This window comes from Jaculus jaculus, chromosome 1, assembly GCF_020740685.1.
Source record: "Jaculus jaculus isolate mJacJac1 chromosome 1, mJacJac1.mat.Y.cur, whole genome shotgun sequence".
NCBI classification, from domain to species: Eukaryota; Metazoa; Chordata; class Mammalia; order Rodentia; family Dipodidae; genus Jaculus; species Jaculus jaculus.
In genome coordinates, this window is record NC_059102.1 from 54,955,016 (window position 1) to 54,977,154 (window position 22,139).

At 41.5% G+C, this 22,139-nt stretch overlaps 1 protein-coding gene across 4 annotated transcripts in view; it reads right to left on the bottom strand.

The window, feature by feature from the left end:
* Nucleotides 1-704: 704 nt before the first annotated feature.
* Vldlr (very low density lipoprotein receptor) overlaps nucleotides 705-22,139 on the bottom strand; it is a 46,119-nt gene continuing 24,684 nt past the window's right edge. Inside the window, exons 2-19 of one of the 4 annotated variants that reach the window (XM_004653163.3) lie at nucleotides 21,204-21,323; nucleotides 16,440-16,562; nucleotides 15,018-15,140; nucleotides 12,579-12,950; nucleotides 12,372-12,494; nucleotides 12,162-12,284; nucleotides 10,915-11,034; nucleotides 10,684-10,809; nucleotides 9,985-10,156; nucleotides 8,927-9,145; nucleotides 7,478-7,596; nucleotides 6,752-6,891; nucleotides 6,291-6,432; nucleotides 4,763-4,909; nucleotides 3,838-3,921; nucleotides 3,413-3,493; nucleotides 2,480-2,649; nucleotides 705-1,346 (exon numbers count right to left, since the gene is read on the bottom strand). In XM_004653163.3, the coding sequence (XP_004653220.1) occupies nucleotides 1,311-1,346; nucleotides 2,480-2,649; nucleotides 3,413-3,493; nucleotides 3,838-3,921; nucleotides 4,763-4,909; nucleotides 6,291-6,432; nucleotides 6,752-6,891; nucleotides 7,478-7,596; nucleotides 8,927-9,145; nucleotides 9,985-10,156; nucleotides 10,684-10,809; nucleotides 10,915-11,034; nucleotides 12,162-12,284; nucleotides 12,372-12,494; nucleotides 12,579-12,950; nucleotides 15,018-15,140; nucleotides 16,440-16,562; nucleotides 21,204-21,323 (2,540 nt within the window). In that variant the 3' untranslated portion in view covers nucleotides 705-1,310. The remainder of the gene's footprint in view (nucleotides 1,347-2,479; nucleotides 2,650-3,412; nucleotides 3,494-3,837; nucleotides 3,922-4,762; nucleotides 4,910-6,290; nucleotides 6,433-6,751; nucleotides 6,892-7,477; nucleotides 7,597-8,926; nucleotides 9,146-9,984; nucleotides 10,157-10,683; nucleotides 10,810-10,914; nucleotides 11,035-12,161; nucleotides 12,285-12,371; nucleotides 12,495-12,578; nucleotides 12,951-15,017; nucleotides 15,141-16,439; nucleotides 16,563-21,203; nucleotides 21,324-22,139) is intronic. The other 3 variants (XM_045155096.1, XM_004653164.3, XM_045155105.1) reach the window with 3 other exon arrangements.

Genomic DNA, 22,139 nt, shown 5'->3' on the forward strand with positions numbered 1-22,139 from the left:
AACCCCAATACAGCTCATATTGTTCAACAGTGCCTCTGCTTATCATCCTTCCTAACTATCTTCATGTCAGTCAGGGCAGGCCAGACTTTTACAAGAAAGCCCTTCCCCATGCCTTCAAAGGCACTTGTCTTTGATATACATATAATGACAGACCAGGGACAATGAAGCTGAAGAAATCATGGAAATTTTAACACAAATTTCTCAGTCATCAACAAGCAAATTAATGAGAAAAGGAACTCTTTTTGTGAGCAAGAGGAGTCCTGGCAGAGACTGTGTTACTTCTTTTACAATATAATAAATATTTTGTACAATATTACATGGTAAAATACACCTGTCGTTCCAGGACTTGGGAGGCTGAGGCAGGAGCACTGCCAGGTCAAGGTCAGCCTGGATGGCACAGCAAATTCCAGGCTAGCATGGGCAGCTACTTTGTTTCAAAAACACAAAAAGCAAAGAAAGAAAGAAGAAAAAAGGGAAGGGAAAGAAAGGAAAAAGGAAGGAAAGGGGAAAGTAGGTTTGACTGATTTGGGGAACTGATATTAATGCTAAAGGGATCCTCATTCTTCAGTTAGTACTAAGCTACGAATAAACTAACCCAGCTTGGGGCTCAGTTACATACCACCAAGATCTACAGCTGAGACATCACGAACACTTGACGCTACATCAGCTGTACATAGAGTTCATTTTAGAGGAACAGGCAAAACCATGGTTAAGCTGCTTGGTTTAATTTTTTTAGCACTGGAAAAAATGTACAGTAGTTTGAACACTCAGTCTTTGCAAACCTCCACTGAGGTCAAAGATTTCACTCATACGTACAAAATTAGTTTACAAATTTTTTTGGCAATTTCATCTTAGTAACCCGTTTTATCCTATTGCCATTGTCCCAACTATTGAAAAAAAGTTTACAATAATTTACATAGAAATATTTTCAAAGTGCTTTAAGAATAGTGATTGTTCTCTGGGATATTTACAGGTGGCCTATACAGTGTATGTACAGGTAGGATTTGCTATAGCACAAGGTTCATTGCTGGAATATGGCTTTCTAGGGAAAGTGCATATTTGGCCAGAGATGGCAATACTGTCTAGAAGTTCGAGGGTTACAGATACTCGGTAACCACATCCAAAGCTGAAGTAGAATGTGATCAATAATATTTACAAAAGTCATATAAAGATGGTCAAGTACACAAGCTTGATTCACGCAAAGATATCTTGATGTTCTTCCAGATGGGCAGAAGACAGAGACTTCAGCACTGGCTCAGTGACCATTCCAGAGGGGTTCAGACCTCACAGCTTGAGACTTGCCTCCGGAGTCAAGCTAGATCATCATCTGTGCTTACAACTGATATCTGCATGCACAAAGGAGAAAGTTTGGGATGAACCTAGCTATCTGTCATTCACTGCTGGCAACTCTAGTGTTTAAAATTGACTTTGCTTTTGAGTTGCTCATTCAAAAAGACCCAAAGGCATGTAAGACACAAAACAGTATTGCATTGTATTCATGTCTTCCAACTGAAAACCTGAAGTCCAAAATGCTCCAGCATCTGAAATTTTCTTAGCACTAACATGACAGTACAAGTGGAAAATTCCACATCTTACCTTGTCACAGGTTGCAATCAAAATTAAGCATGTATCAAAGTATTGAATAAAATTACCTTCAGGCTATGTATAAAAGGATACATGAGATTGCATTCAGATACAGACACACACACATACAGACACACACACAAAAATATGACAAGATAAAAGATGAGACAAAACAAAACAACAACCCCAGATCTGGAACACTTCTAGCCCCAAGTATTTTGGATGAGGGATACTTAACCTGCACCTATTCTGCTAAGTGTTATAAATTCTGAAGGGAAATGTGGAAAGAAGTGTGTGTAACGTGAATTGATCACAACTCCATGTGTCACCATAAAGCTTTCAAGAGTAGTGTTCACGCTAACACATATTTCATTCAGCATGTTCCTGAAGTGAAGTCCAAAGATGCAGGCACAACATGTGAATACTGCTACTGCTGCTGCTAGGAAAGTTGGCTATACTCAGTGGGATGGGGCACTTCTCTAACAAAAGCATTTAGAGCACTTTTGCTAACTGACTCTTACCCAATTCAATGAATTTAAACCAATTCCTTTATACACAATCCCAGTATGTCAGGAGGCAAGGGATTTAACTTGCAAAAAAGGAGCCACTGGTTAATGCTATTGTTTATGGGTCATTTTTTTGTAATTTAGAATAGTACAAATAGGACGGTAGTGATGCTAAGTGCTACTTGCCATGCTGTGTGAGTGAGAGACTCATTAACTGAAAGTTCTACTGAGACAGACATCTAACATCTAACATTCAGGTAGCGGAAGAAGTGCTTGTTGACTCCATGATGCTAAGAGCTCTTCCTTGCCCAGGAAGCTAGAGCTACTGGTCACCTTTAAAGAGACTCATTTCAAGCCACAGTGTATAGAGAGACACAAAGCTGACTTACTGCTGGGTATGTGTGTCCAACAGATGCACTATGTCTACCAATGTCTATGGAGAGATCCTCTTCAGTGGTCTTCAAGTACACAGGATTGTCAAAGTTCATGCTTTTCATATTCTTATGTTGCCAGTTCCGCCACATCAAGTAGCCACCTACTGCTGCCATCACTAAGAGCACTGAAAAAAATGAGATAGGACCTAAGTGAGCTGTAGTTTCACAACATCTCAAAAGGATTGTGTTCAGGGATCCATGACAATTGGCATTAATCAAAGTTACATTGTTTAGATATGGATAATTAGAAGCTGGACTACAGATCAGTCATGAACTTGGAATAAGTGCAGCCCAGTGGTTATTTACTCTTTGCACTGGAACTGAGCAAGACATGTCCATCTAAGCAAGGGTGGAGTCTGGGACCCCAGCTCTATGCCACCTGCACTAAACCTGCAGAAACTGTGCAGGAGATTTTGGTATGGTAAGTAAATTGGGGCTCCAGCAACCTAGGATGAAGATGCCATTAAAGCCAGGTGCCTTAGAATTCACATCTCTGAGCAGTGTTAAAGAATGTCTCCCCTACTTCTAAGGTACCCTCTATAAGTCCTATATAACTCTTCCAGAAAGCATCTGGGCATTTATGCTTTTCCTATGCTTGGGGTATTATGTACATTTTAGCAGAATTTTTGACAAAGGGACTTCCTCTAAAAAAGAATTTGCAAGGCTAACAAGTCTAATATAGAAAGAAATAATTACCTTTCAGGTAATTGATTAATATCTATCACTCTTTGTTACTATGCAATGAAGGTAGGCTCTCAGTGTATCACACAGGTAAAGAAACTGAATGCAATACAGTATCACATGTACTATGACATAAAAACCCACAGGAAGGTTACTAGATGAATTCCAAATATCCAGTAGGTCCACAGGGGAAAGGAATTTACTTACAAAGAGGAAGGATGGCCCAGGCAGCTGAAGTCCCCTGTGGGGGAACACTGACCTCTGATATTGCTGTGGTTAAGTTGATCCCTACAGGGGCAGAAAAGGAGTCAGTTTACAGGAATCTAAATTCAGAATTAGAAATCTACCAATTAGGTAGAGCCTCACACCTTTGTACCTAGCATGGATCTTTAGTGCCTACTACATCTGCAAATCAGGAACAAGTATGGCCAAGAGTTACATGCTGTAAAGGCCATTAACTAACAGTTCTATAGCAGAACCCTTACTAAGCCAGGGAGGGAGAACTTTGGAGTGTAACTACAGATTACCAGTCAGGGGGCTGTACTAGTAGTTAAAGGCTATGTTAATTCTTTAAGCTATAAAGTGTGTGGCTGTTAGCTGAGATTAATAGTTTACAGTACTGGACCCAGTACCTCCAGGAACTAATCCACTAGTTGGTAGAGTTTCTGGTGTGTTGATATCTTTTGTCTCCCTGTAAGCCACAGTAGTTGTAGTACCTGGATCATAAAAATCAAGAACCCGGTTAAAGCCAAGGTTCCCAAGTGGCCAGCTGTTTAGTCCAGACAAGCCATGCAAAAGGTTATTTTCACACCAGGTGAAAGAGACAACAGAACTAAGTAACAAAGGGGATGAATCTAAACTGAGAGGAATATCATGCACAGCCACGCTTAACCCCTCCCAACAAGATCCCAGGCTCTGGAAACTTACAGCAAATATTTTCAAGGTGCCCCAGTGTCCTGGGCACACCAGCGTGTCTTACAACTACCTTTTCACTTAACTAAGCTAGTACTTATCATGACCTAGCATTGAGCTAATGAAAACCTAGTTATGTGAGTTCCTGGCTTACAACAAACAAGTTCAATTTACTGCTTAATTAAAAGCTAAGAACAAGATTAAAATGCAAGTTCAGTTTAAGAATGAAGTTAAACTTTCGTCAGCTCCTGAGGTCATTAAGTTTCCTATAACTGTGGCTGTCCTAAAGTATCTTTAAGATATCCAGTTAGTACTCCATGGGAGGAAATGCTAAGACTGTTTAATTACTTACAAACTGGTCATCTCAGTGCTGTCAGAGGGCAATTAGTACAAGTAAGTTTGTGGTATGTTGATACCATAGTCACTTATAAGCGCATGTGAATCATCCAACATTGCAGAGGGTTACAGGGCAGCTGTGATATATTCACATGAACACCTGGCATGCAATGGCAACACCTAGTGCTCTAAAATCTACTTCAAGAGTTAGCTGCAGCAGAATCTCTAAATCCCAGGCAAGTTTTTGTAGCTGGCGTCTTCAATGCCTATTCTATGACTTCCTTGTTTTTGAGATGCAAACCTCCTTACTTTGGCACTCTCGTCCATTTTCTTCTAAGTTGTACCCACTGGGACAGGAACAGGTGTATTTTGGAGAGTGATCATTAATCTGTGGGGCTGGTAGGCACAGGTATTCACATCCTCCATTCTTCATGTCTTCTTCACACCAATTTTTACCTGACAGAAACAAATCCAATATAATAGGCATTTCAGGATCTATAAAGCCTTTCACCTTCAAAAGACCAGTATCAATGAAGAATAGGTAGCAAGGTATTGTAAGTGGTTGGAGTATGCTCTAAGGATACTAGATTCGGAGACTTCTTGGAAGTAGATAAGAGTTATGAGGAGAGCTGGGAAGGGAGAAGGCCCAGGCTCAGTTCTTACTATTCAAGGCTTAGAGTGGAGGCTCAGAAAGAGAACAGAGATTTTCTCTTGGCTTTATCTTGATTTGTTCCTACAAATCAAGGAAATTAAGCCACAAGGAGGTATGAAAGTTTCACCTAGATCAGCTGAGCTTCCTGAGCAGGAGAAAACATGAACAGATGTGTTTTGAGGATTTGTACACTCCTATTTAAGATATGTTGTAACATAAGGGTAAATGTTACAGATTAGATTGTGTGCCTCCCTAAATTTTGTGTGTTAAAGTCTAACTGCCAGTACTTCATAAGGTGACCTTATTTGGAAATAGCGAGTTTATAGATGTAACCTAGCTAAGATGAAGTCCTCAGGGTAGATCTTAACCCAAATGACAAGAATTCTCTTTAAAAGAAGAAACATGGGAGTTGGGGAGATGGCTAAATGGATCAAAAAGCATGAGGATAGAACTCCAATATTCTAATACCTCCAACACTTAGGAGGCAGAGATCGGGAATGTGTGGGGCCAGATGGCTAGCTGGACTAGCTGAGTCAGCAAGCTCTGAGTTTAAGCGTGAGACCCTGCCTCAATCAATAAATATAGAAAGCTATTGAGAATAACATCTAGTGCCAACTTTTGGCCTCCACACATATACACATACACAAATATGGACACACACATGATCACATGCACACACATGCACATATATACCACACACATGTATATACACATGCAAAAAAAGAATAGATTGAGGCACAAGCATGTATTGAGAGAAGCTGTGAATAGATACCAAGATGGATACCTCCAAGCCAAAGAGAGAAAAAGCTGAGGAAAAAGCCTTCTTTCAAACCTTCAGAAGGAACCAACCTACTGGCATCTCGGATGGGGACTTTGGGACTTTGGAATTGTGAGACATGTCTGTTGTTTAAGGCACCTGATGTGGAGTATTTTGTTATAGCAATCATAGAAAATTAGCTGCACACATCATCTACGGCCCAAAGAGCTCTGACACTGAGGTGAAAATCAGCTAGGAGCTAGTGCTCTATGATCTATCCACTGGGATGGTAGAAATGAGACACCAAACATCCAAAGAGTGAACTTTGGCCGATGGTGAAAAAAGGCAAAATTTCCATTGTGTGGTAGGTTCTGGATCACACAACTGCCTTCACAGTGGCCACTAGGGACTGTGCTCCTTCACGTTACCTGATGGCTGAACAAGTTCATGGTAGACAATGATGTCCTGGGCATCATTGAGGTTGTTGACTAGAGTAGCCAGCTCGGATCCAGTGAACTTATTGGCACCATACACTGCTTCATTTTCCCCATCTATCCAATACACACGATCCTAAAACAGAACCCCTAAAGTTAGCATGTACACCCAAGATTAACTCATAAAGATCTAACATTATCATGATCTACTGGGCTTAGTGGACCAAGGTTACTGAATGTTACCCTGAAACACTGGTTGCAAAACTGTAAGAGAAGCAAGTTCAGGTTCCTTAAATTCCTTTGAGGAATTAGGAGCTTAATGTTTGCCAGGATATAAAGGAAAGTAGTTTTTCAATTGTCTCTTGCTGATCCCTCTTCCTGTATCCCAATTCTTCTTCCTTGTTACACTATAGTCACTCAAATGTGTACACTGAAATATGATGCACATGTCTTACCTCAAATATTGTTAGGGCAAGAGGATGAGCCAGAAATTCCAGAGACTTTAGCACTATTCTTCGATCCTGGCCATTCAAGTCCACACTAGACAGCATGTGCAACTTGGAATCAAGCCAGTAGAGGCGGCTCTTGATAAGGTCTATGCAGGAAAAGAATTGACATTATATGAGCAATTAGTGCTCTGGCTTCCATTTAAAATATCTGAGGAATGAATACAACATTCCATTTTCACAATTCCCTCTCTAAGAGGGCCTTAATGAGAACTCCATAAAGCTTGTGAAGCAACCTATAAAGTCAGTATTCACATTCATTTTGAGGGACCAATGGGGTTTCTAAGATTCTCAAAGTCACTGATTTAAAGTATGTTACTATACAGAAGGTGTTAAAAGAGATTTGTATTTTGTTGCTCTTCCCAGGTAAGGCAGAAGGAAATGGTTACAAACCACCATTCACAAAATACTAAGACACCTATGCTTAGACTATCCCATATTTGAGTCCCCAAAACCCAAGATCCACTGAATTTGTGTTATACATTAGGTCGAGTGGACAACAAACTGGTCATTATTGCATCTGTCCTTTGTTAAGTTTGCCATGTCATCCAGCTCCTCCCATACAAAGTTCCTACTACAGAAGGAACCAGAAGAGTCACCCCACATTAACCAGATATACATTTACATATTATGAAGACTGTTGAATTGGTGAGTGGAAAAGAAGAGCACACATACCAAGTGTAATTCCATTAGGCCACTGGATATCCGTGGTCACCAGTGGACGTCTATCAAATCCATTCATTCCTGCTTTCTCTATTTTAGCTGGTTCACCCCAGTCTGACCAGTAAACAAAGCTGGAGAGAATTAAGTCAGAAATATGTCTCAGTGGTTTAAGTGAAGTAGAGTTGCAGCTTAAAACAAAACTTTAAAAAGTGAATAGAAATTGCTTGAGATGGACACTTTAGAGACAAATAGTGGCCCTTAGAGTCTAGTGATGATTTGGATAAATACAATTTAACATTATAAATTTATAAGGGTACACAGTGCAGCTCAAGGGTAGAGCACTCAGCCTACTATATACACTACTCTGGACTCACCCCTCAGAATTGCAGGAAACAATGTAATCTGCTAGTTTATTACCATTTGAATTAATCTGTGTCAGTATGATATTTAAATTTTAGCCCAAAGTCACAAGGCTGTATATGTCCTTTGTAAAGGCAAATTCTTTCCGAGGTATGAAGGAAGCACATTCCTTAAGTGTTTTAGTATGGGCTAGCTGACTGTTCTACTATTCATGGTGACTGACTGTGATTACTATAGCCAACTTCCTAAGCTGCTGGCCTAGTTTACTTGGTGGCAATTTAGGGAAACCCTTCAGTGAATTATTTCCACAAAGATCTGTTTATTTCAACTGAACTTTAAAAACAATTTGGGTTTTTAGACAAAGCCTTGAGGCAATGGGCTTACTCCAATCCCACAGTTTCATCCTAGTATTAGCTTTGACCATACAGGCATACAGAAAAACAAGAACCCACTTCTGCAGAAGCTGGGCAGGCAAAGGATTCAGAGATCATGATGCACACAATCCATGAAATCAGAAGCATTGTTTCACTGATGCCAAAAACAGCAGCTGGACAAGCAGGAGTCAGCCAGGGAGGATGTGTCACAGGGGCCATCCTAAGGCTGCTCCTCATGGAACTACTGACATCCTTTTCTTTTTATCAGTACACATTCATGGTACATAGTGACTGCTTTAATAAAGGCATTGTTATTCAAGCTTATTGTATACACAATAGAATCTTATTTAGCCACACAAAGAAGGAAACAATGCCAATTACAGGAAAATGGATGAAACTGGGAATGATTATATCAGGTGCAATATTACCACCAATGACAAATGTCACAGGTTTTCTTTCATTTGTTTAGATTCTAGATTTTTTTCATAGATACATAAAAATCATATACCTGACATGACATGAATTTAGAAGGGAGATTGGGGATGAAAGAGGATTAGCAAAGGGGGAGGAGGAGAAAGGGAGGGTAAGGGAGGGACGAATACCATCACCGGGATCTTGAACAATGTAGTTCTGCTTCTGGTAACTCTTTGAACGTATAAGAAAGCTTCCTACTACATATGCAGCTAGCACCCAAGAGGCTGAGAGACAGAAGACATAGAATACAAACCCAGACAATGGGTCCACCGCAATGGAGGCAGGCTCCCGTAAATCAGAGTTAAACAGGAACTTCCTCTTGGTTCCGTCTAGGGTAGCTACTGAAATAGTCTTAGAAGCCGCATCAGTCCAGTAGATGGTCTTGTACACCCAATCAACAGCAATGGCTGCAGGATTATAGACATTGTCGATCATTTTAAAATGTCTACCAACCTTGTCATCAATTGAGGCACTGAAACAGAATAGGTCACAAAAAATTTAAGAGTTTTCACCATTACAGCCCAGAGAATGGACTTTCTGCTTATAAAATGGTCAAGGACTTTATTCAGAAAAGACTCTAAGAACACCAGAGTTCCTCACTCAAATGATTTAATCGAATTTTAGGGATATAAAATTAGTAATACTTCAGTATATCTACTTGCTGATATGTATTTTACATGCAAACCCAACAAAATTCTAAGTGCAGGGCTGGAGAAATGGCCTAGTGGTTAAGCGCTTGCCTGTGAAGCCTAAGGACCCCATTTCGAGGCTCGATTCCCCAGGACCCACATTAGCCAGATGCACAAGAGGGTGCACGCGTCTGGAGTTCGTTTTCAGCGGCTGTAGGCCCTGGCGTGCCCATTCTCTCTCTATCTGCCTCTTTCTCTGTCTGTCACTCTCAAGTAAATAAAATAAACAAAAAAAAAAAATAAAATAAAAATCCTAAGTGCAGCATTTGTTTGAACAGTCACCAACCCAGTTTCCATTGGGGAAAGCCTGCTACAACAATTTCTATTTGTGGCAACATGGGACAGTTCATAGTTAACTTGAGAGGCAGGAGAGAAAACATGAGAAATTAAGATGTCATTTGTAGCTAAAGCCATCTTTTACTTCACGGGTAATGGTTAGTTTCTAATTAACAGCTGACAGTAATTTAATAGCTAAAGAATTAGCAATGGATTTAATACTCTCAGCTAACAAAATTCCAGACTGGAGCTAGAGACAAGAGAAACCTCCTCAACCATTACTACATTACATGTCCAGTGACAATGGTTTATATGCTAAGACACCAGGAATGGAACTGAAAATTACCTGAAGATGGCCTTTTGGCTTAGATCAGCCCAAAATAGCTTTTGAGCTGCAATGTCAGCATCGAGAGCCACTGTGTTTCTGAGCTGCTCCACAAGCTGGATATATTCTTTTCTCTCTAGGCCAATCTTCCTGATATCTCTTCGATTTGTGAAGATCAGACTTGGCTCTTTGCCTGGAAGACATGAGCCAGGTTGACTTAGTCTTGCTATAAGAAGGCAAGATCCTTCCAAGCTACCTCCTGGCCACAGAGGAGCTCTGACAAAACAGAGCTACTACTGAACTCCTCAGTAGTACCCAGCCAGGAGTCCAGGCCCCTGGGTCCTTCAAGTGTCTTTTCTGTTTAGGAAGGCAGTCCAGGGCTTAGAGGGCTGTACATACAGCTTATACATAGGGTGGTATATGAAGTGTAGACAAAGCTGCAGATGAACAAGTTCCTAATTTGAATTGTGTTAAGTTTGTGAAGCAAAAAGGATGCAGACACGGCACATATGCATGGTATCGTATGCAAGAGGAAGAACCAAGGCAGATTCGAGGGGAGCTGGTCATCTGTTAAGTCTGTTCTACTGCACTAGTTACTAGCATTGCTCTGAAGTACTATGTAATTTTGTGTCTGGGTTGATGGTTGCAGTCACTGGCTGTACCTTTTATAGGCACTTACTCATAAAGGTACCAGAGCAACACCAGTTCAAATCCATTTACCTACTGCCTTGCACACGCCAGTGGCAAGATCCATTTGATAGCCACGACTACATTCACACTTGTAACCGCCTTTTAAGTTGATACAAATTTGACTGCAGATTTCCGGATTTTGGCACTCGTCAATATCTAGGAGGGAAATTAGAATTAGTCTTGCTGTTCCTACGTCTCACTAGATGTACACTGCCCTTCCCTCCCCCCCCCCCAGGGGCCAGGGTTGTTGTTTCAACTCACCTCCACAGGTTTTCCTATCTATCAGTTCAAACCCAGCTGCACAGTCACATTCGTAGCCTATCACAAGGTCTTTGCAGATATGGGAACAGCCACCATTGTTTATCAAGCATTCATTAACATCTGGAACAAAAATACAAAAAGTCATCTGACAACTTTTTTTTTTTATTTTAGATACTGCAATAGACTGGCCCTTTTTTACTAAATCCAAGAGAGTGAGTGAGCAAAAGAGAGAGAGAGAGAGACAGAGAGAGAAAATTGGCATGCCAGGGCCACCAGCCACTGTAACTGAACTTCAGATGTGTGCGCTACCTTGTGCATGTATACATCTTTGCACACTTGTGTTACCCTGTGTATCTGGCTTCTGTGGGACCTGGAGAGGTGAACATGGGTCCTTAGGCATCTCATGCACACACCTTCACCACCAGGCAATCTCTCCAACAACTTCTTCTTCTTTTTTTTTTAATGTTCATTTATTTATTTGAGAGAGTCAGAGAGAAAGGGGCAGAGAGACAGAAAGAGAAAGAGAGAGAAAGAATGGGAATGCCAGGGCCTCCAGCCACTGCAAATGAACTTCAGATACATGTGCCCCCTTGTGCATCTTGCTAACATGGGCCCTGGGGAAGAGAACCGAGGTCCTTTGGCTTTGCAGGCAAATGCCTTAACTGCTAAGCCACTTCTCCAGCCCAATTATTCTTAACCAATGTTTATCTTATTCACATTTAAAATGTGGACTATTTGTGATGACTAGGTGGACAGGTCAAACTTAAGACCTGGCCATCTGTTTTACATATACTTATCTCAGAACGAATGGCAAGTGAACAGTCAGGCAAGCAGCAAGCGGTCTTTCAAATTCCTCTACTGTACCTATCACTTAGCTTGAGCTATGAACTAGTTTTTGCCATTGACTGGAATTTTAAATCATAAAAGTTTATGGTCTGGAAAGATGGCTTAGCAGTTAAAGGCACTTGCTTACAAAGCCTGCTGGCCCAGGTTTAATTCCCCAGTACCTACATAAAGCCAGATACACTATGTGGCACTTACATTTGGAATTCATTTGCAATTGTTAAGAGGCCCTGGCACACCCATACTTTCTCTCTCTCAATTAAATACAAATAAAATGATAAGTAAATTAAAAATTACAGTTCATTCTGAGTTTCATGAGGCATCAGATAGGGCCCAAACAGCACTAGCTGTGGTGGCCTGATTTCAACGTCCCAGCTCTATCCTTACTCATGCCCCTCACTTACGACATTCTTTCAGGGGCTCATCACTCCAGTCTCTGCAGTCCTGCTCCTGGTCACATACTTTGCTAATGTCTATGCATTCCCCGCTTCTGCACTTGAACTTTCCAGGGCCCAAGCACTGATTGACTGCGAAGAGAAACAAAGAAACAAAGTTCAATTGGTGGGTCTGATCAGAAAGCAAGAAAGGCCTAATCGCTAGGTAAAGGCCCTTACCATTCTTGCAGTTGACTTCATCCGAGCCATCAACGCAGTCTCGGATTCCATTGCACTGCCTGCTGCCGTGGATGCAGCTGCCATCCTCACATTCAAATTGGTCAGGTCGGCAGGTTCGGGAAGCTACAAAGAGATGGAACACAATGGAATAAAGCCAGCCTGATGGTCCCCAGTCAAAACATAGAAGAGAAATGGAAAGTTACTCACGGCAGTTGACCTCATCACTCCCATCCTTGCAGTCAGGGTCTCCGTCACATCGCCACTTCTTGTGAATGCACTCGCCGGAGCCACACTGGATCTCACTGGGCTGGCACTTGGCGTGTATCGCTGGCTGCCGGCCACACTGTTCAAGAGACTCATCCGACTGGTCGGAACAGTCCGCATCGTCATCACACACCCAGCTGAGGGGGATGCAGGAAGAGGTGCTGCACTGGAATTCATGGGCCCCGCAGGTTGGTGGGGCACAGTCCAGCTCATCACTGCCGTCATTACAGTCATCTTGGCCATTACACACAAAGCTCCTGGAGATGCAGCGACCACTGGAACACGTGAACTCGTCACTGCTGCATGTGACATTACCTGGTAGAGAAAAGGTGCACAGTTGAAAGTGCATCAGTACTAGGTACAAAATCAGGCTCTTGCTCCCGAAGTATATATCAAGTATGTTGATGTTTGATCATTAATTTTAGCATCTTAATTTACCTTAGAAGTATAATAGAGCTGGAGAAATGACTCAATGGTTAAAAGCACTTTCTGTGTAAGTATGAGAGCCTGAGGCAGCCTGAGAGATGGCTCACATTGGATCCCCAGGACCCACACAAGCAGCTGGACATCGTCATGTACATCTGTAACCTCGGTCCCTTGGCAGAGCAGAGACCACAGAATTGCCAGGGTTTGAAAAAAAGAAAATGTCCATCTGGTGGGTCACTAAGAGACTCCAGCTCAACTAAGAAAAGGTAAGAGAGTGATGGAGCAGGACAGCCAACATTTCTCTTTGGCCATTGCAGGCTAGTGGCCTTTGCTTCAGGAAGGCACATGGGGCACTGCACGGACACATACATAGGCATACCCCATTCACACATATCATGTAATGCACACACAGGCATGCATACTTGCACATATACCAAAAAAGCTATGGCAGTGTTGTATCAGGATCAAATTCCAGATATATGACAAAATGGTCTTACTGTGTAAAACAATATATGACCACACTATGAATGAGAACAGAAATACAGGACCAAGAAGATAGTTAAAGACAACTAATTTGAGGTGAGGACACAGCTGACACTTAAAGAGAGAGTGATCAATTATTTAAGCTGTTTTCACGGCTTTCATTTTGGAAGGCAGAGACCAAGTTATTCCTAAATCCGCCTACTGTATATATGTCAATCCAGATCACATCACTAGCTGAGAATATACATCAGGCATATCAGCAATACACTTCCACAAGTATTAAGGCACTGACACCAAAACAAAGTAAACCATATATCACAATACATGGTTTTTTTTTCTTTTTGAAACAAAGAAGTGAACATTAGGAATAACATCTTAATTTCCAATTTTTTACAACCATCCCTGTCCAGGCTAGAATCACATGATACCATTAATGATATGCTAGTCATTATGGTCAGTTTGTGCTTTGACTTAAATTCCTGCCAAACACACTAAAGTCTCAATTTGGTGGGACGGAGACTAGGACTCTCTTGGGAAGCAAAGTGTAGATTTATGAGGGGATGCTCGGCAGCTTCAGGGCTTGCCATGGCAACACATAAAGCTCAGTTCTAGGATCGAACGTGGAAACTCATTGGACTAGGTGCAGCGGTATTACCCTCAGGAGGTGACTGGTGCTTTAATCCATAGGGCCCTGAGTTCTCTTATGTATGACTGCAGCAGGAGGCTAGGCTCATCAGATTCAGGAGTTGTAGGTTTTAGAGGTTCCATAAAAAAGACGGTAGCTTGAAAGCACACTCAAAGGAGTGTTTGTTCAACCTAGAGAATTTCCCAGGGCCTCACCTTTAACATGGAGCATGTTATTACAGATCTCCCAAGATCAGAAGCATGAAAGAATAGGAAACAGAGCTAGCATTCTGAGGTAGAAACTGTGACAGGAGACAAAGTTTGGCTGGATTTTTCTTTCAGAATTTGCTAGCAACTTGTCAGGTCATGCTTTAGTTTAACTTTTGGAAAGGATGTAAGAGAATCAAGCTTGGGGATAAGTAACGCTTGTATCATACTCAAGTAACTTAGTTCAACAAAGCTAATTTAATTAAGACCTATGAATGTGTTTGATGGCCCTATCACCTTCTGGTTTTACTGAGACAAAGGAATGGAGGCTCATGACTTACTGTCATATGAGACAAAAGCCCAAAGAGCTACTGCCTCATGGAGGCATGTTAAATGTGAATACCCAAGTGACATCCTCGCTCATTTCTATCTCCCTAGAAGAAACACAAAGCAACTGTCAGTTACTGTGGGAATGACTCAGTTTTAGAGTAGTTAGGAAAAACAAGGACTGAGCAGGGAGCGAACTCACTGAAAAGCCAGGCAGTGGTCAGAAATCTTCCTGTGTAAGTTAGCATCCCTTGCCCACCCTTCCTTGAGGAAAAGGGTCTTTGGGATATTGCCACTCCATACTGATCTTCTTACCACAGTTTTCTTCATCTTCTCCACTGTCACAATCATTTTCACCATCGCATCTCCAGGACACTGGGATACACTGAGTAGAACGGGCACCACAGCTGATTTCATTTATGCGGCATGTTCTCATATCTGTTGATGACATACAGTCTCAAAAGAGCCTCCAAACTGGCCAGAGCAAAGCTGCTGCTCCCGCACTGCCTGGAAGTGCAACACCTGGGACTCAGCGGCCAGACACTGACTAGTGGAAGCCAGGCGGGTCCTTCTCCAGCTCTGTCCTTAGAAGCCATGCCAACCATGGCCACCTGGCAGTACACCTGGGAACCTTGACCATGTCACTTCTTCAAGGTTCCGCAGTATGCTCAGTTCTGGCTTTTGTTTTACTTGGCATAGTTGATTGGCTGGCCTGCCCCCAGTCCATTACTTATGTGTGGCTATCAGTGGGCACACCAGATATTTCCACCTAGTCCCGACTTCATTAAAGGCCAGATGGGCTTACACTTATTACACCTCCTATGGATCAGGCATCCTTCATAACCTCTTTAGGTTTGCATCTTTCAAAGCAGGAATACATCCAGCTCTTGACCTTACCAAGTTCTCCTCCACTAAAACATGGGGATGAATCCTTATTCTGTAACTCTCAGTGCTTAACCCAATAATGTCATAAATAATCCTCTCTCTTCTTTCCTAGACCATGAGAGTTTCTGCTTGATTGTCTTTTATAATTACACTCTGGACCTAAACTTTGTTCATGTTAGTCCTTTTCAAATGAGTCAGCATACCTCCCTTATCTTGATATTTAGATGATCCCAATTTACTTGATTCCAAATAATCATCCTCTATAGCCTCGTAACTTTTGCCTACCTATCAACCTATGGACATAGGCATATATAACTGCATCTCTGTGAAGATTTTCTTACTCAAGAACAAGATCAACAACCCCTGCTGTAGGTTACATGTATGTTAAGAATTATTAAATCACCCAATTACCAGTCACCATACCCATTTAGTAATAGCTTTTTTTATTTTCATAGGAAGGAAATTTGTGCATCTGAGAGCTTATGCATTGTTTATTAGAAACCCTTACATCTTGACTTAACTTCCAGGACCAGGGAATCATCTGCTCCGTCATTATCATCAAATATTTGAAATCTATGCACCTAGTCAATGAGTTCTGAATCGAATCTGCTGGCTTCAGTCTTAAGTATTCAATGGTTAAGCTACCCAAGAGAATGTCAGTCTTGTTAGACTAGGGAGAACATTCTTTGCAGGAGACAGACCAACTGTTAGTAACTAGACTGACTTTCAAGTCAGTTGGCTTCAACTTTAAGGCAGGCAAAGGAAAATTAACACCAAGCAATAGATAAAGCATCACTTAGAACTGAGACACAGAACAGCTTGTTAAAGTTCAAGTCCAAAGAAGTCACTCACGGCACTGCTCCGGGCTCTCATCAGAACCGTCCTCACAGTCGGGATCCCCATCACACTGCCATCTGTTAGGAATGCACTGGCCATTGTTGCACACGAAGTCAGACTCAGCACATGTCTTCTTTACTGCAAAGGTTTATTTGCCAGGTTACAGTTTAAGTCATTTACCCCAGACCCTGATCTTCTAAAGAAAATTATTTATATGTGTATAGGTGTATGTTTGTATGGTTGTGTGGCAGTCTTTTGTTGCCGTGATTGAATGCCTGTCCAGCTTTATGTGAGTGGCTGGGGAATTAAACCTGGGAGGACAGGCTTTGCAAGCAAGTACCTTTTACTGCTAATTCATCTCCTCAGGCCCCCCTGATCTTCATATTAGGTCAAAAACTACATTTTGAGATGCTTTTTCCAAGAATAATGCTGAATCAATTCATATTCAATTGTCAGTGTTTCAGGAAACTTTAGAAAACTCGTTCAACTTTTTTCAGAGGTTTCAGAGGAGGAAGTGTTCTCTTGAGTGACTTTGCGGACAACTGAGTGAAGTAAAGACAAAGGTTTCTCATTGTCTTACCACCCAAGGACACCTTAAAATGAACTTCTTGTGTTTGTAATATTGACATTATGCTTTCTTCCACATCGTTCACATATTTCCTAAGGGTCTTTGCCCAAGTTTGCTGCTTGAACAGAACCCTTGAGAACAGGTAAGTTATAAAGAAAAGAAGCATATTTTGGCTCAAGGGTTGAAGGCTGGGAAGCCTGAGAGCATGGCCCAAGCTTGATTAGCTTTGGTGAACACTTTATGCTGCATCATGACACTATAGCAAAGTAGACAGACAAGTGGTCCCTCATGGAAAAGACAAGCCTTCAAGGGCCAGCCTTCATAACCTATTCTCTTAGTCACTAATTCAGTCCAGGGAGAAAGGCTTTATTTTCCCTCACTGACCTGATCACTCTTTAAACACCTGACCTCCTCTCAACACCATCATACTGGGAACCCAACTCCAGAATGAGTATCCAATGAAACAAATCATAGCAATGTGCTTAACAGCCACATGGCCCATCCTGTGACTGGACCTTAGGATAACTGTTGTGGAGTGAATGTTCGTGTTCTCCCAAATTTCAAAAGTTCAAGCTCCAGACCCTCCAGCGGTAGTGCTAGAAGGAAGGACATTTCAGGAGGTTATTGGGTAGAGGATGGAGTCCTCACAAATGAGATTAGTATCCTTATAAAAGGCATGAACATTTGTGTGCTCTCTCTCATTCTCTGCCCTCCTCTCTCCCCTTCACAATAGAAGACATCCCTCTATGATGAAGAAAGACACTGGATTCTCTAGCTTTCCAAACCCCAGAACTGTGAGGAATAATTTTTTATTTAATTTTTTAGACACACACACACACACACACACACACACACACACACACACACACAGGGAGAGAGAGAGAGAGAGGGGAAAGACAGAGAGAGAGGAGGGGCACACCAGGGCCTCTAGCCACTATACACATGCACCACCTTGTGCATTTGGCTTACATGGATCCTGGGGAATCGAACCTGGGTCCTTTGGCTTTGCAGGCAAGCACCTTAACCACTAGGCAATCTATCTAGCCCATAGTCTATGGTACTGTTGTTTAGCAATATAAACTAAGACACTACTTTAGGGTATTTTGTCACCACATATGTATTTTGTGTACAGATAGAAGACAAAAACCCCAGAATTGAGTAATGTTTCTTTTATTGGATCACTGAGGGAAAGACACCCACTAAAAAAGAGAAAACTGCAAACCAAATACAAAATGAGTGGTCACATTTAAAATTCAAAGAAGAGATACTAGGCCTTCAGCCAAAGGGTGATCTGACATCAGCCAGCTTAAAGTCATTAAGGCTGCCAGGGCTAATGCCCATAACTCACTCCCAGTGTTCAAACCACCTTAGGCAAAGTGTCAATTCTGTTACTAATTCTTCCTGGGGCATTGTAACTTAGAATTACAATGCTATCTACTGTCCAAGGGACACTATTAATTACATCCAGAATTTAAGCAAAAAGAAACCAGGCAGCTTGGTCACCTACCCATGAAGGAGGCACAAATTATTAGTCTTTACAAAGCAGCCAAACGAGATGCTTTCAGTCTGTGCTTATTTATTAAAACTATATTCCTCCTCATCTATGCATCTGTATTTCCTACTTGAATTTCTATTTTCAAACACCCCTCTCTAACAAATTTTCTATGTTCATAAATCAGACAAATGTCTACAGCTTGCTGAAACTAGAAAGAGATCACTTAAAGTGAGAGGTTTAAGCTAAGTAGAGTTCCCGAAGCCTAAGGCCCTCTGGTTTAGCCTATGAAGTGGGAGGAGAGTGATGACAGTCAGTTGGTAACACTAAAGATGGGCCAATGGATTATGGTGATAAATAAGGGATTATTCATATTCTTGAACTACAGGGATAAGGAAACACAAAGGCCATGTTAGCTCATAAATTCAACCTGTGTCTAAAATCACCTTAATATAGTCTCAACATGGCAAGTGCTGGAGGGCTTGTTGCTATAATTCAACCTGTGATATTCTTTGTAAGAAAAACAAAGGAATGGTCATAGAGGGAACACCACATGACTTTATAGGGTAGAGCATGTCATGATGATATGAGTGATCAACTATGTAACAAAGAGTGTGAGCAAAAATAATTAGATACACACTGTTTGGGAGTTCATCTCTCTCCATTCTCAGCATGGACTTGGAAAGCAAAGAATGGATATTTAAACCAGGCCTTGACATATAAGTCCCACAGTGGAGGAGCCCCAGGAGCAAGATACTTACGGGACCCACACAAGAACATGGCATATGAATTTCCACTCAAGTTGACTATCTTACTAGCTATCATGATTGACAGATGAGCCCTGCTGAAAATTCCAGTCAAGACACACGTCAAGGATAGACATGAAAATTGGGAGGTGGCTTGGGAAGTTTTAAGCAAATGCTCAATTCAAGGCTGCTGCTTCTAGTTCCCTTCTCTACCTCCATATACCTAAAGACAGGAATATGCCTGACCAGGAATGTATTTAAATTTTCCCAACTGATGTGTGCTTGATTTGCTACCGTTTCTCTCCCTCTCTCCTCATACAAACCCTTCCACTATGTGGTGGGTAGAAGGTATTCATGCAGAAAGGATGTTGGGAAAAGACAATCCATAACCCTAGGATGATCCATACTGCACTCTGCCGAGTCAGATTATAGCAAAAGACTTCTGCAACATGAACACAATAAGTGATGTGATTGCCCAATATGAGGTGGAGGAATCACTGTTCCTTATACTCACAGAGCAAGCTGAAACAAGTCATGTCCCTTTAGTGAGTATTTCCTGAAAGAACAATATTCTCTAGGTAACTTAGAAATAGCAAGGACTCAAAGTTTTATGGAGCAGACCAAAATCTCACCACTAAATGAAAATGACAGAAAAGTATAGCACAAAAGAATTATTTTTGGTCCTGAGACTGTAGATAAATTTTCCCCTTGAAACTACAGAATGGACTTTCTTTTTCTCTTCTTCTTCTTCTTCTCCTTCTCCTTCTCCTCCTTCTTCTTCTTCTTTTTTTTTTTTTTTTTAGTTAGGGTCTTGCTCTAGCCCAAGCTGACCTGGAATTCACTCAAGATGGCCTTGAACTCATGGTAAACCTCCTACCTCTGAGATATATGTGACAATTTAGTGATGATGTAAGAATAAGCAGGTAAAGACACAAGATAGCAGCTGATGAAATCCCCACATAGATTTTATTTTAATTCTGCATTTCCAGTTTGTATAGTGAACATCTGTATAAAACATCCCTTTTCCTTTACTTTTTTGAGACAAGAGTCTTGTATAGCCTAGAAATCAAAAGGCCAATGTAGCTGCAAACTCATGATCCTGCTGTCTCTGTCTCCTGAGAGCAGGGATTACAGGCATACATCTCCATAATCAGTATATATATGTATGTATGTATGTATATATATATATATATATATCTTAAAAAGCAAACAATGGCCATACCAATTATTCTCATGCACAACATTGTTTCAGGATTTTTACATCAAAGTACAAAGGGATGAAAATGTAAACTTTGGCAGGCAATAAAGGTGCATGTTATCTTGATATGTAGTTCTCAGTTTAGTATGACACGAGACTATGGAGATTACACATACTGGCATTTCTGACAATACTTTGCTAGATTTGACCACAGTCTTTGGGAAGAGAATGCCTTCTATCCTGCCTGATGCTTTCAACTCACCAACTATTGTTAGCAGAGAGTTAGAAAAGCATCCTTATCGGACTTCTAGCCTGTGCCAGAGTTAGCTAACCCTTGAAGCTGTAGTGAATTCCAGAGGATTCTGTAGTGTCCACAGCATGTATTCTTTCCTGGGATCAAAGCCATTTGGGAAATTTTAAAGTTATTTCCCAGCAATCTTCTGTTCCCCCTATGTCTGGTCCTCCCTTCCCTTCCTCAGGTACCTACACCCCATGTTTGTATGTTTGTCTTCTGGAAGACAAACCAGGTCCTGTCATTTGAAAGGAGCTCCACCTTATCTTCAACAGTCCATACTCGAGTTGGTAACACCACGTCAAACATTCCATTATGCTCCTCTAGACCAGGAAGTACAGATTCTTTGGACTCTGGCTCAAAGCAGTTCTTTCACATGGGTTTCATTTGCAGACACTAAGATAATATCAACCATTCCAATAAATGACAGAAGCCCGAGTGGGAGGCTAGGGGGCAAGTGAGGGCATCAAACTCTTTACTTACCACAGTTCTTCTCATCACTGCCATCAACACAGTCTTCGTCGCCGTCACATTTCCACAGCAGAGTGATACAGCGGCCATTTGTGCACTGAAATTGGGAGGGTTCACATTTGGCTTTTCTCCCTAGGAGTAGGAAACAATATTCAGCAAAGAGACTAAAAAGGGTGGTAAATTAGAGATGCAAGTTCCTAAAACCTGCAGATAAGGTCCGTTGTGGAAGGTCAGCTGCAGATTCAGCAGGTGGCTGCATTCTAGAGGATAGCCTCAGACTGGTCTTGGGACATGGCTGATGATAATGGAGATCTTTCCTGGACAAAGTAAAACTAGGCATTAAGATTTGCAGCCATTCTCATAGGGATGCATGGCTATGAGACTTAAGTTCTGGCTAGTAGAGTATTAACAGAAATTATATAGCCAACTTCTAAGAAATTCAGTCATGAGCCAAGCAATGGTGTTTCAGTGAATATGGAGCACATATAGAATGGTGACCATAAGACTGTAATGTAGTTAAATAAGGCTCACCATCCAATGAACATATGTAGCAAAAGAAGTGGCAAAAGGAAAGAAAGAAAGAAAGAAAGAGGAGAAAGCAAACCACAGAAGACAAAGAACCTCTGAGAAAATTCAGTGAAGAGGTTATGTAAAGCTATTGCAGGCTCTAACCTGCTCTTTAAAGTATTTGCAAACAAGTTCCCAACACCAAAGGTCTTTACTGGTAGAGAGAGATGTTCACACAGCATTATCTGCTTACAAGCAAATCTATGATTGGATAAAAGAAACAAAGCAAGCAAACCGCCCTGGGCATGTTTCTGAAAAGAGCAAAGTAAGAAAGGACCTGCCTCAGGCAGAACCTGCAGCTTCTCCTCATGAGGGATGCCAAAGAAGACTTTCTGTCACTACCGATGGCTCCATGCACAATGATGCCTGAAGACTGTCCAG